Source organism: Pipra filicauda, unplaced genomic scaffold (genome assembly GCF_003945595.2).
Source record: "Pipra filicauda isolate LSUMZ 115617 unplaced genomic scaffold, ASM394559v2 scaffold963_size44949_pilon, whole genome shotgun sequence".
In the NCBI taxonomy this organism is placed as follows: domain Eukaryota; kingdom Metazoa; phylum Chordata; class Aves; order Passeriformes; family Pipridae; genus Pipra; species Pipra filicauda.
In genome coordinates this window covers 1-12902 of record NW_024105157.1, presented here as the reverse complement: position 1 = coordinate 12902, position 12902 = coordinate 1, and the positions used below count along the sequence as shown (strand labels likewise).

Here is a 12902-nt window from a genome sequence, read left to right as displayed (position 1 = left end):
TTAATTTCTGTCTTTATTCTCCTCAACAGAAAACAATAACCAGAGGCAGCAAATGCCCAACAGCAGCTCCATGCCCCAGTTCCTCCTCCTGGCATTCGCAGACAGGCGGGAGCTGCAGCTCCTGCACTTCTGGCTCTTCCTGGCCATCTCCCTGGCTGCCCTCCTGGCCAACGGCCTCATCCTCAGCGCCGTAGCCTGGGACCACCACCTGCACACCCCCATGGGCTTCTTCCTGCTCAACCTCTCCCTCACAGACCTGGGCTGCATCTGCACCACTGTCCCCAAAACCATGTACAATTCCCTCCGGGACACCACAACCATCTCCTACACGGGATGTGCTGCACAGCTCTTTTTCTTTGCCTTCTTCATCTCAGCAGAGTTTTCCCTCCTCACCATCATGTGCTACGACCGCTACGTTGCCATCTGCAAACCCCTGCACTACGGGACCCTCCTGGGCAGCAGAGCTTGTGCCCACATGGCAGCAGCTGCCTGGGCTGCTGGGTTTCTTAGTGCTCTGCTGCACACAGCCAACACATTTTCCCTGCCCCTGTGCCAGGGCAATGCCCTGGGCCAGTTCTTCTGTGAAATCCCACACATCCTCAAGCTCTCCTGCTCACACTCAGGCTACCTCAGGGAACTTGGGCTCATTGTGTTTAGTGCCTGTCTAATATTTGGTGGTTTTGTTTTCATTGTTTTCTCCTATGTGCAGATCTTCAGGGCTGTGCTGAGGATCCCCTCTCAGCAGGGACGGCACAAAGCCTTTTCCACGTGCCTCCCTCACCTGGCTGTGGTCTCCCTGTTTATCAGCACATTATTCTTTGCCCACCTGAAGCCCCCTTCCATCTCCTCCCCATCCCTGGATCTTATTGTGTCACTCATGTACTCAGTGGTGTCTCCAACACTGAACCCCTGCATCTACAGCCTGAGGAACCAGGAGCTCAAGGATGCCATGAGGAAACTGATAACTGAGTGTTTTTCAGAAGCAATAAACTCTCCTTCTTCTCCATGTTATGTACCTCATTAAAGGCCAATCCTTTTATGGACTTCATTAAAGGTCCACCATCTCTATGTTTTTACTCCTGGTAGGGGTGTTATTTTTGTGAGAATTTGTTCACACCATAAAATCTTTATATATATAAAGATATATGTAAAAAAGTATATCTATATAAACACCATTTTCAATTCAGTGTTTGCCTTTCTAGCCTGGCCCAGAGGCTGTACAAATTGGCAATTGTACTCACTGTGTGCTTCAACCAAATAAAGAACTCTGCAATGACTTGTTTGCCTGACATCTTTCCTCTCTGACTTCTCTGCAGCTGCAGGGTCGGGGCCTCTGTGCAGAGCTGGGCCAGAAAAGAGTCCCAGCAGAGCAGCACTGCCAGGGAGCAGCAGCCCTTCTCCTGCGTGGCCTCCTCTCCCTTCCCTTCCACACTGTCCTGCAGAGCCCTGTGTTGTTGGAGGCCTCAGTGCTCTGGCAGTCGGTCCCAGTCCTGCTGCAGGACTGTCCAGGGACTGCAGGCAGGGACAGCCACGGGCACTGCTGGCACAGAGCTGACCTCTGCAGCAGCACTGCCATCCTGCAGGGGCATCTCCTCAGGCCAGGGCCTCAAAGCTTCCATCTGCTTTCCACTTTGCTCTCCAGGATGTGCCCAACACAACGCCCTGCAGAGGAAACCAGCAGTGACCAGCACAAGGGGGGGAGTGCTCAGGGTGGGGGCACCCAGCAGTGCCCTGGCACAGCCAGCGCCGGGCCCAGCACTGGCCTCTCACCCCAGGCCATTGGGCTTGTTCTTCCCTCCAAGGAGGGACAGCAAATGACCAGCTCAGGAGCCCATCTTTGCACTGCATGCACAAGACATGCCCATGTGTCACGGCTTGGGGCTGGGGGGGTGGAAGGCTTAGACAAAGTTGATGGCAGAAGCCGTCTCGTTGAGCTACGAGGTGCAGAAAGGACCCCCTTGCTTTCTAAATTCCTTCTCAGAGAGGAGCCTGGCGGTGGCTGGATACAATCTTAAGCTCAGAGTTTTGTTTCAATAGAAGGAATTCTAGAGGTGTGATTCAATTACTTTGTCCTGCAGGTTTTAGTGATGGTAAATCAGAAATATTTCTAGAAAATGAATTATTTATTATGACAAATGAACAGACAATTTACCAGACAAGTGAACAGATGAAAGACCTCAATCAGAATTATTTACTACACAGTATAAAAGGCAAAACCTCCTAGCAGTATAGTGTACACTAGACAGTGCAGTCTATCAAAGTCATTCTATCAAAGCATTTGGATCAAAGCCAGCAAAAAGAAACAATCCTGAAGCAGAGACTGAGGTAACTCACCCCACAGCGACAAGGGGTAGTTCCCTCTCTTTCACTTAACCCCTGGGCAGTGACCATGAAGAGCTGTCCCTGCTTCATGGCAGAAGCTCCACACACTTCAAGGAAGTCTGTGGAAGAATCTGACACATCAAAGTTGGACGGGGCTTTTACAATTATCAAGGGTTTGACTGCCAGACATATTTGCAGGCCAGGGAGCAGCTTATCTGTCAAATCCTGCTTCAAAAAGCAGGATGTGTGTTTGAAGTTTCATGAAGCATTCTGGGGTTAGCATAATTCAACATTAAAAACAGCACCTTGGCACCAGCAGTAACTCATCACAGAGAGTGTGCATTGTTTGCATTCTCTGACCAGTTTTTAGGTATTATCAGAGCAGAGCACCCTGCCGGAAATGGCCCCTTGATTCCATGAGGCTGCAAAAACTCTCAGGGTTCATTTGGTTCCATGAGGTCCCTCAGTGTCACAAGAGACCCTTGGTTCCATGAGGTTCTGGAGTGTCACAATGGCCCTGATGATTTCATGAGTTTCCACTCTCTCTCCAGGATTCCTTTGGCTCCATGAGGCCCTACAGTGTCACAATGGCTCCTTGATTCCAGGATGTTCCAAAACATCCCAGGGTTCCCTTGGCTCCAAGAGGCTCCCCAGTGTCCCACCGGCCCCTGGATTCCAGGAGGCCCTGCAGTGTCCCAATGGCCACTCGGTTCCACGAGCCACAGCGGCTGCCGCCGGCGTCTGTGCCCGGAGCCGCCGCTCCCACGGGGCTGCCGCACTCACCGCCGGGGTTGCCGCTCGCGCAGCCGCCGCTCTGCCCCGGCTGCACCGGGACCCGGCACCGCCTCGGGCCTGCGCTGCCGCCTCAGCGGCCACAGGGACACAGGGATGGGGGACCTTTGCTCTGACACTGATGGGGCCTGCCTTTGTTCTGCTGGGCTCTGGGCTTTAGGGAAATTGCTGTTCATTGTCATGCTCCACTGGAACAGCTCCTGAATTCCAAAGGTTTCCTAATCCAGGGGAGGGGTTTCTATGGCATCGGAGGTGCTGCCCCTCGGGACACATTGTCAATAAACCATCCAGCTGACTGGGATGGGTGTAAGAGATGGGGAACACGGGATAGCCTTGGAACATTCCCTACCTGAATCCCAACCCAAATGGAACGGTCAGGATACAATTTCAAAATGTTTTGGAAACTCCAGTAATTACTGACACCAGGATGGAAATTCAGCAGATAACTAAAGCCAGTCCCCTTGGGAGCCCACACCCAGCGGGGCTGAGGGAGGCCCTGGCAGCTCCCCAGCACCTCCCTCTCAGTGGGACACCTCTGGCAGCCTCTCCCAGCTCGGGAACCCTCCAGTTTGCAACACTCCAAAGACCCTCGCTGGTGCCCAGGACAATTCTGATCCCCCTCAACAAACACTCCTCCAGCTGTGACCCTTGTCTGGTGGGAAACACAAAGGGATTTGGGGGAGTGTTTCCCTGACAACAAGGAGAATTTGGGAGAGGGACCTTTCCACACCCAGCTATTGATGTGTCCACACATCTCTGCCTGGGTGTGGGTGTGAATTGACTGTGGTGGGAATGTTGTTATTGGGAATCTATAATTCAGTCACTGTTAAAAGTGTGGCAAATGCTATTGAATCACTTGATAACTGTCAAACTGGTCAATAATTAAATGCTAGTAATCTCTTTTGCCCCCTTATATTTGTGTCCAAATCCTTTGCATCCTGACCCTCTTGCATCCCAAGGCTCTGTGTAAATCATTCCTGTTCATCAAAAATATATTTTTTTCATGACTTCAACTTTAAAATCTTCCTACTTAGCTAAACTACAAAACAACTCCAATTAGTTGTTGATGTCTTGAAGACATGAAGACAATTAAAGGAAGAGAAAGAAATTGTTTTTCAGTGTTTTAATGAGCCCCACGGTGTTTGGAGTTGCATCAGCTGTCAGTCCAAGATGGGCCATGTCAGAACTGGTGAGGTTGGGGGGTGAGGAGCAAGGTTGATCATACAGGGTCAGTGTGGATCTCCCGAGGAGACACTCACCATCAAGATCACTTGGAGAACATCTCTATCACCTCTTCTCTGAACTAAAAAAATATCCATAATTGAATTAAAAAAAATACAAATTTTGAAGACTTGTTTTGAAATTGCCTTGAAGACAATTAAAGGAAGACAAAGAGATCCTGAGGGATTTCTGGATTTTAATGAGCCCCACGGTGTGTTTGCAGCCCAGCCCATGATCCTGAGGTACTGAGAGAAGATTGAAGCAGCTGCTGAAGAAGTCAGAAGCCAAAGTCCAAGTGCCTTGAAGCATTGCTGGGCCCCACTGAGGGCAGGCACTGCCAAAGCCTCCCCAGGGACTCCTTGGAGCAGCTCCTTGGAGGCCAGGAGTGCAGGCAGACAAAGGCTCTGGGCAGGCCCCTGCAATGCTGAGCAAAGCCTGCCTTGGTTTTGTGGAGCACAAAGGCCAAGGGCTGAGCCCCAGGCCCTGGCCCAGCAGATCCTGTCCCTCCCGGCTGGCTCAGGGCTGTTTGGGGGGCACTGGGATGGGAGGGGGAGGAACAACAAAGGCCAAAACTGGGCAACCCCTGCCAGGCTCCTGAGGGAGGGGCGAGGCAGAACCCAAGGGCAGAACCTGCCAGGAAAGTGGCTTGTGGTGGCCTGAGTGGCAGAGGCAGCTGCCAGAGGCAAGGGGACAAAGGCCTGGGTGCCTTTGGGCCTTGCAGCCCTGCCAGAGCCCTTGGCCATCTCTCCTGCAGGCTGTCCTGCCCTGGCCCTGCTGCTGCTCTGGCCTTGCAGGCTGCACACACCCCTCCTGCTTTCCCACCCCCTCCCAGCAGCATTTCTAGACCCTCCCTGATGGCTCTGCACCAGCTCTGGCTGTTGCCATGTGCACTTGGCCTTCTGAACTTGGATCCTGAGCCCCTGTGCCACAGGACATCCCTGCCAGAGCCCAGGCCCTTCTCCTGGGGGTCACTGCAGAGCTGAGCAGATCCAGGTCACCTCCCATTCCTCTGCCAACCCCCTGGGCCTGCTCTGGGCCCTCCAGGTCCTTGCCCTGCTCCCAAGGGCTGTGGGGGTGCTGAATGGTCAGGGCTTGGGGTTTAGAGCTCAGGGTGGGGATTAGGCAGAACTTTGGGAGGTTTGTGGTTCTGCTGGCAGTGTCTGGTTCATGATTAGGGGAAGAGGTTTTTAGGCTGGATCAGGATTAAAGCTTGGCTTTTCATACTGGTAATACAGGTTTGGGATTGGGGTGGGCATTGGAGGACAAATAAGAGTCTGGAGTTATGGTTTTGGGCTTTTTCTGGTTTGGAATTAGAGCAGTGGATTCCTTTCCATGGGAGGGGCAGCACTTTTGGGGATTGTTGGGGCTTGAGGTTACAAAGTGCATAAAGGTCTATCAGGAATGTTTGCACAGTCAGTGTTTTAGCACCCTCAGCATTACCTGAACCAGGTTTTACCTCATCAAAATCCTTCCTCTCTGTTGGTCAAACCCCTCTTTCCTTCCCCAGTTTTCCTTCCCTTTTGTCCCAGTTCCTCCCAACCTCCTCAGAACATTCATCAGGATGGGCTCAGCTTTGTGATAACACAGTGCAACCTCATGGAATCAAGGAACCACTGTCAAACTGCAGAACCTCATGGAATAATGGGGCCATTGTGACATTGGGAAAACCCTTGGAATCAAGAGGCCACTGGGATGCTCCAGGGCCCCATGGAGCCAAAGGAACCCAGGGACAGTGGGCAACCTCCTGAAATAAAGGGGCCATTGTGACTGTGCAGAAACCCATGGAATCAGGAGGCCATTGTGGCACTGCAGGGCCTCTTGAAAACAAAGAAACCCTGGGCCACAGTGGAATTTCATGGAATCAAGAGGCCATTGTGACACTGGGGAACCTCATGGAACAAAAGGAATCCAGGGACACTGTGGGACTTCGTGGAATCAAGGGGCAGTTGTAACACTACAGGGCCTTATGGATCCAAAAGAACAGAGGGAAACTGTGGAATCTCATGGAACCAAGGGACATGTGGGGCCTCATGCAACCAAAGGAACCCTGAGACATTTTGGAAGCTCATGGGAAAAAACATCCATTGTGGCACTGCAGGGCCCCGTGGAAACAAAGCAACACAGGGACACTGAAATGTGGTGGAACCAAGGGGCCATTTTGACATGTGGGGCCTCATGGAAGAAAAGGAACCCTGAGACATTTTGGACCATCATGGAGCCAAGGGGCCATTGTGACCCTGAGGAACCTCATGGACTCAAGGGGCCACTGTGACACTGCAGGGCCTCATGGAACCAAAGGAACCCTGAGACATCTCAGAGCCTTGGGCTGTGCTGCTCAAGCTGGGAGGCAGAGCCAGCTGATGGTGCTCCCTGCCACTGACCACCTCCCACAGACGCTCCTGTGTGGCCATGGAGGGGGCTCAGAGGGGCCCTGCCTTGTTCCAGAGCTGGGACATGGCTTTGGGGGCTGCTCTTGATCGACCTGGGGAAGTTCACTGAGGGGAACACAAGTCACTTGCAAGAGTTCTCCCTGTACCTGCTGTGTCCCCTGGGCTTCCAGAGCTCTGTTTGCCCCTTCACAGCAAGATTTAGCACTTGATCTCTGGTAACTCCACCCTGGGCAGGATTCTGCTCCAGGGCTCCATTCCCTGCTGACTGGATGGGACGGGCTGTCCCTGCAGATCCTCTGTGCTCTCCTGCACTTCCTGAGTTCCTACAGACAAGTCCTCACCTGCCATCAGAGCCCTCACAAGCTGCAGAGCCCCAGGCAGGTGACTTGGAGATCATTTGTCACCTCCATTGGCCATCAGCCACCAACACACAACATCTGAACCAGCCCTCAGTCCCTGCAGTCCCAGTGGGTCCCTGACCTCACTGCACTGTCTCCATGAGAAACAAGCAAAGCAACAAGACTTTGGAGAGTCTGTTCCTTGGACTTCTTCTCGATACCAGTGTTGGGAAAAGACCTCAGCCTTCAGGAAGTGCCTGGAGGGGAACCCCTTTGCTGCTGGAACTGCTGTTGTGGAGCCCAGCCCTGTCCCAGCAGTGCCCAGGGCCTGTCCCTGCCTGTGCTCACAGGCCTGACCCACAGCAGGACAGTGACTGAGCTGCCAGAGCACTCAGGCCTTGGGCACGGACAGGAAAGGAGAGGATGGGAGTGCAAAGAGAGTAGATCTGAAAAGACTCAGTTCAGGTGCTCCCTGGCAGTGATTCCAGAGATTGTGATTCCTCATGTACAAACTAACACAGGGAGAATGTTTGACAAATACCTTGCTGCACAAACTTTTATTTTGTTTAAATGCACACAAAAAATTATTTCTGATTTCTATACTTTGTGGGTGAAAAAAAAGAGGTAGAGAGTGAATTATATATGGGACGAAGAATAAAATTCCAGTCTTAATGACATGAGCAGAGGGAAAAAACAGGGAAACCCCCCAACCCAAACACTAAGAAAATCTTTAGAAGGCAGGTTGGGCCCAAAATGTGTTACACAATGAGTGTTCTGCAGAAGAAAAGAGGTAGGTTATTGCTTCTTAAAAAAACATCCAGTCATCATTTTCCTTATGGCATCCTTGAGCTCCTGGTTTCTCAGGCTGTAGATGAGGGGGTTCAGTGCTGGAGGCACCACCGAGTACAGAACTGACACCACGAGGTCGAGGGATGGGGAGGAGATGGAGAGGGGCTTTAGGTGGGCAAATGTGGCAGTGCTGATGAACAGGGAGACCACGGCCAGGTGAGGGAGGCAGGTGGAAAAGGCTTTGTGCCGTCCCTGCTGAGAGGGGATCCTCAGCACAGCCCTGAAGATCTGCACATAGGAGAACACAATGAAAATGAAACAACCAAACATTAAACAGGCACTAACCACAATGAGCCCAATTTCCCTGAGGTAGCCTGAGTGTGAGCAGGAGAGCTTGAGGATGTGTGGGATTTCACAGAAGAACTGGCCCAGGGCATTGCCCTGGCACAGGGGCAGGGAAAATGTATTGGCTGTGTGCAGCAGAGAATAGAGAAAGCCAGTGGCCCAGGCAGCTGCTGCCATGTGGGCACAAGCTCTGCTGCCCAGGAGGGTCCTGTAGTGCAGGGGTTTGCAGATGGCAACGTAGCGGTCGTAGCACATGATGGTGAGGAGGGAAAACTCTGTTCCAAGAAAGAAGACAAGCAGAAAGACCTGTGCAGCACATCCATGGTAGGAGATGGTTCTGGTGTCCCAGAGGGAATTGTGCATGGCTTTGGGGACAGTGGTGCAGATGCAGCCCAGGTCTGTGAGGGAGAGGTTGAGCAGGAAGAAGCCCATGGGGGTGTGCAGGTGGTGGTCACAGGCTACGGCGCTGAGGATGAGGCCGTTGGCCAGGAGGGCAGCCAGGGAGATGGCCAGGAAGAGCCAGAAGTGCAGGAGCTGCAGCTCCCTCCTGTCTGCAAATGCCAGGAGGAGGAACTGGGGCATGGAGCTGCTGTTGGGCATTTGCTGCTCCTTAGCACAGGGTCTGTTCAGGAAAGGAAAGCACAGGGAACAATTAAGACAGCCCCCTCTCAGCAAAGCCAGTGCAGTTTTCAGGGAAATCCCCTCCAAGTCAAGACATTTCTTTTCTCTGGTTTGTGCTCTCTGAGGGTGCTGTGAGGAGCAGGAGCTCTGCCCATGTGCTGCCGAGGACTCAGCTTTGCTCTGCTGCAGTGCAGACATGGGGCTGGTTTGGGACAGCTCTCATGATCACAGGGGATGTCACATGGAACCCAGCTTTGATAGAAAAGTTAAATTCCTGTACTGTTGTCTTGGAGAAATTTGGGCTGCAGGAAAGAGGCACAGTGTACCCTTAAAATATTTTAAACTGAGTTTTTTATTTACAATGATAAAACCTGAGGGGTGTTTTCTTAGGGCAAATTTTTCTGATGACAAATCTGAAGAGTGTTGACCCAGGACAGGCAGAAGGGCTGAGCTCTCCCTTGCTTATTGCAGAGCCAGGAGAGCTGCAGTGCCTCTCAGCCTGTTTCTCATCTGCCCTGCACTTTCCCTTGGACTGCCTTGAAGATGACTTCACACACAGATTCATCTTTAAAAACCCCACCAAGATCTGTGCTGAGAGCAGGGCAGCGCTGCTTGAAAGGGCAGCTCTGGGAAGTGTCCCCTGTGCCAGCCCAGAGGTGCAGCTGTGCTGGACAGAGCAGGACAGGAGCCCTCCTGCAGAGAAGCCAAGGGCTGGGACAGGAGAGTGCCCATCCCCAAGGGAAGGCTCAGCACTGCCCAGGATCCTGGGCTCATTTCTGATCCTGCCTGAAATATTCATGTCTGAGAGTAAAAGAGTTGGAATTTCAGTGCAGCTTCCTGACCTGAGAGAACAATGTCTCTGCTACAATGCCTGAGCAGGAAACTACCAGCAGGACTAACTCCTTTCCTGTAGCCCCTGTCTTTTGTGAGCTTTGCAAAAAATTCTGCATTAAATATGGTGTAGTGATCTGGAGCTGTGAGCAGGTCTGACCCTGAAACAGCAAGACACGGAAAAGATCCTCCCTCCCCTACCAAGTTTGCTCCTTGCCCACAGCCCTTCTGCCCCAGCCCTGGCAGCAGCTCCCCGGGCCGGCTGAGAGCTGCCCCTGGCAGGCAGCAGAGTCCCTGCCCAGCACAGCACCCTGGGCTGCAGGACCCTGCTCTGCCCCACAGCCCTGGGCACCCCTGGCTGCACCCCCGACTTCACAGCTCTTCCAAAGTGCCCCAAAACAGCCCCTGCTCACCCATCCCATCAGCTGGGGCTGGGCCAGCTTTAGGAGATGCCTCCAGGAGCTGCCCCTGCACTGCCCTGCAGCCACAGACTCACCATGTGCAGCCCTGCCAAGATTCCTCCTGCAGGGAGCTCTCAGCCCTCCTGCCAGTGCTGAGCCCCTTGAAGCTCTGTCTGTGCCCTGCTGGTGTCCCTGAGCTGCCCTGGCAGTGCCCTCAGCCCTGCTGGGCTGTGCAGAGGAGCTGCTCACCAGCAGAGCTGTCTCTTTGAAGCTCTTCTTGCTTGCCAGGAACTCCCTGTGTGCCAGGAGCCCGGCCCAGCTCAGCAGCACAGCAACAGCCCCAGGCATTTCATGACCCTCAGGGGGGTTTGATGTTGTTTACATGAGACTCAGTCCCTGAGAGGAAGTTCAAACAACTTTTCAAGAAGGCAAAATGAGATTGAAACACTAAAGTTTCTTGTAATGCTAATTAGTCTCACTGAGGGACACAACTGAGAATGTGTCCCTGGGTTCCAGATAGAGCAGAAATCTGCAGACAGTGATGACAAGGATGGACAAGCAAGGGACCCCTGACCCCCATCCCCTGGGAAGGCAGATCCTGTCCCTGCCTCATTCCTCAGGGCTCTTCCTGGGGCACTGGCATGTGGGATGTGCAATGCCAAGGGCAGGACCATGGGGTGGCACCTGCCAGGCTGCTGAGCAGGGACAAGGAGGCCATGAGGCCCCAGGGCTGCAAGGGGCACTCCCCTCCTCCTGGCCTCAGGGGCACAGACAGCAGCCCTGGCCAAAGGCCTGCAGAAGGTGGCTCTGTCAGGGCCTTTCAGCTTCTCCCCATCCCTGTCTCCTCTCCAGCCCAGGCTGTCCTACGGTGTCCATGCCCTGCCCCTTTCCCTGCAGGCTGTCGTCATCCCCCGGCTGCCCCACCTGGCTGGCACCTTCCTGCACTGACATCTCTGCGTCCTCCCTGGCTCTTCCTGCACACACAAAGCCTTGGGCTCATCCAGACTCCTCCTGGGTGACGTGTTCCAGCCCAGTGTTTTCCATGGAGTGAAATTCCTTTTTCCTCATGTCTACTTGGGACCTCCCCAGCTGCACTTGGCATTAATTCTTTCTTTCTCATGCTCCTTTCTGTAATGACAAAAGGATCCACCATCTCTAAATCCTCCCTTCAAGCCCTCTGAGGGCTGTCGTGTGCTGTCCTCAGTCTCCACACCATTGAGGCCACAGCTCCTTAGCCCCTCTCTAGTGCTCATGTGCTTGAGACATTTAAAGCCCATCTTGAGAGATTTCTGGACACTCACTAATGTTTTTGCAGATGAAAATATCATGCTCATAGTCTAAGGAAATCACAGTTGCCATGACAACCAGCATGCATTCTCATTGCTATGGTCAGTTACCATGGCAAATAGAATACATTCTCATTGCCACAGTCAGTTACCATGACAACCGTAATACATTGTCATTGCTATGGTCGGTTCCCATGGCAACCATAATACATTCCCATTACTACAGTCATTTACTGTGGCAAACAGCATACTTCCCACTGCTATGGTCAATTACCATTGCAACCATAATACTTCCCACTGGTACAGTCAGTTACCATGGCAACCAGCATACATTCCAATTGCTATGGTCAGTGACCATGGCAACCATCATACATTGCCATTGCTATAGTGACTTACCATGGAAACCATCATACAGTCGCATTGATACGGTCGGTTACCATGGCAACCACCACACATTCCCACTGCTATGGTCAGTTACCATGGCAAACAGCATATATTCTCATTGCCACGGTCAGTTAAAACAGCAACTACCGTACATTCCCATTGCTAAGGTCTGTTACCATGGCAACCATCAGACATTCCCATTCCTACAGTCAGTTACCGTGGCAACGATCGTACTTTCCCACTGGTATGGTTGGTTACCATGGCAATCAGCATACATTCTCATTGCCATGGTAAGTTACCACGGCAACCATCATATATTGCCATTGGTACAGTCAGTTACCATGGTAACCATCATACATTCCCTTTTCTACAGTCAGTTACTACAGCCAACCATCATACCTCACACTGGTACAATCGGTTACCATGGCAACCGTCACACATTCCCATTTCTAAGGTCAGTTACCATGACAAACATCACACATTCCCACTGCTACACACAGCTACCATGGCAACCATCGCACATTCCCGTTGCTATGGTCAGTTACCATGGCAACCATCATACATTCCCGTTACCACAGTCAGTTACCATGGCAACAAACATACTTCCCACTGCTACAGTCAGTTACCATGGCAACTGGCATACATTACAATTGCCATGGTCATTACCACGGCAACCATCATACATTCCCATTGCTATGGTCGGTTACCATGGCAACCAGCATACATTTCCATTGTTACAGTCAGGTACCATGGCAACCATCAGACATTTCCATTGTTATGGGCAGTTACCATGGAAAACAGCATACATTCTCATTGCTACAGTCAGTTACCATGGCAACCATCATACTTCCCACAGGTACAGTCAGTTACCAATGGCAACCAGCATATATTCCCGTTGCTACAGTTAGTTACCATGGCAACCATAATACATTCCCATTTCTACTGTCAGTTACCATAGCAAACATCATACATTGCCATTTCCACAGTCAGTTACCCTGGCAACCATCACACAGTCCCATTGCTACTATCAGTTACTATGGCAACCATCATCCAGCCACGTTGCTGCAGTCAGTCACTATGGAAACCAGCATACAATCCAATTGCTACGGTCGGTTACCATGGAAACCATCATACATTCCCATTCCTACAGTCGGTTACCATGGCAACCATCATACATTCCCA

The 12902-nt window shown here is 52.0% G+C and overlaps 2 protein-coding genes across 2 annotated transcripts; one reads left to right on the top strand and one right to left on the bottom strand.

Annotated features, from left to right (window-relative positions):
- The first annotated feature begins 49 nt into the window (after nucleotides 1-49).
- Nucleotides 50-1024, top strand: LOC113985887 (olfactory receptor 14J1-like). The gene has a single exon (XM_027717097.2). It carries the CDS (start codon nucleotides 53-55, stop codon nucleotides 1022-1024), a length of 972 nt encoding a protein of 323 aa, XP_027572898.2. The 5' UTR covers nucleotides 50-52.
- A 6834-nt stretch (nucleotides 1025-7858) lies between these two features.
- LOC113985888 (olfactory receptor 14C36-like) lies at nucleotides 7859-8797 on the bottom strand. The gene has a single exon (XM_027717098.2). The coding sequence runs from the start codon at nucleotides 8795-8797 to the stop codon at nucleotides 7859-7861; it is 939 nt and encodes a 312-aa protein (XP_027572899.2).
- Nucleotides 8798-12902: the final 4105 nt, after the last annotated feature.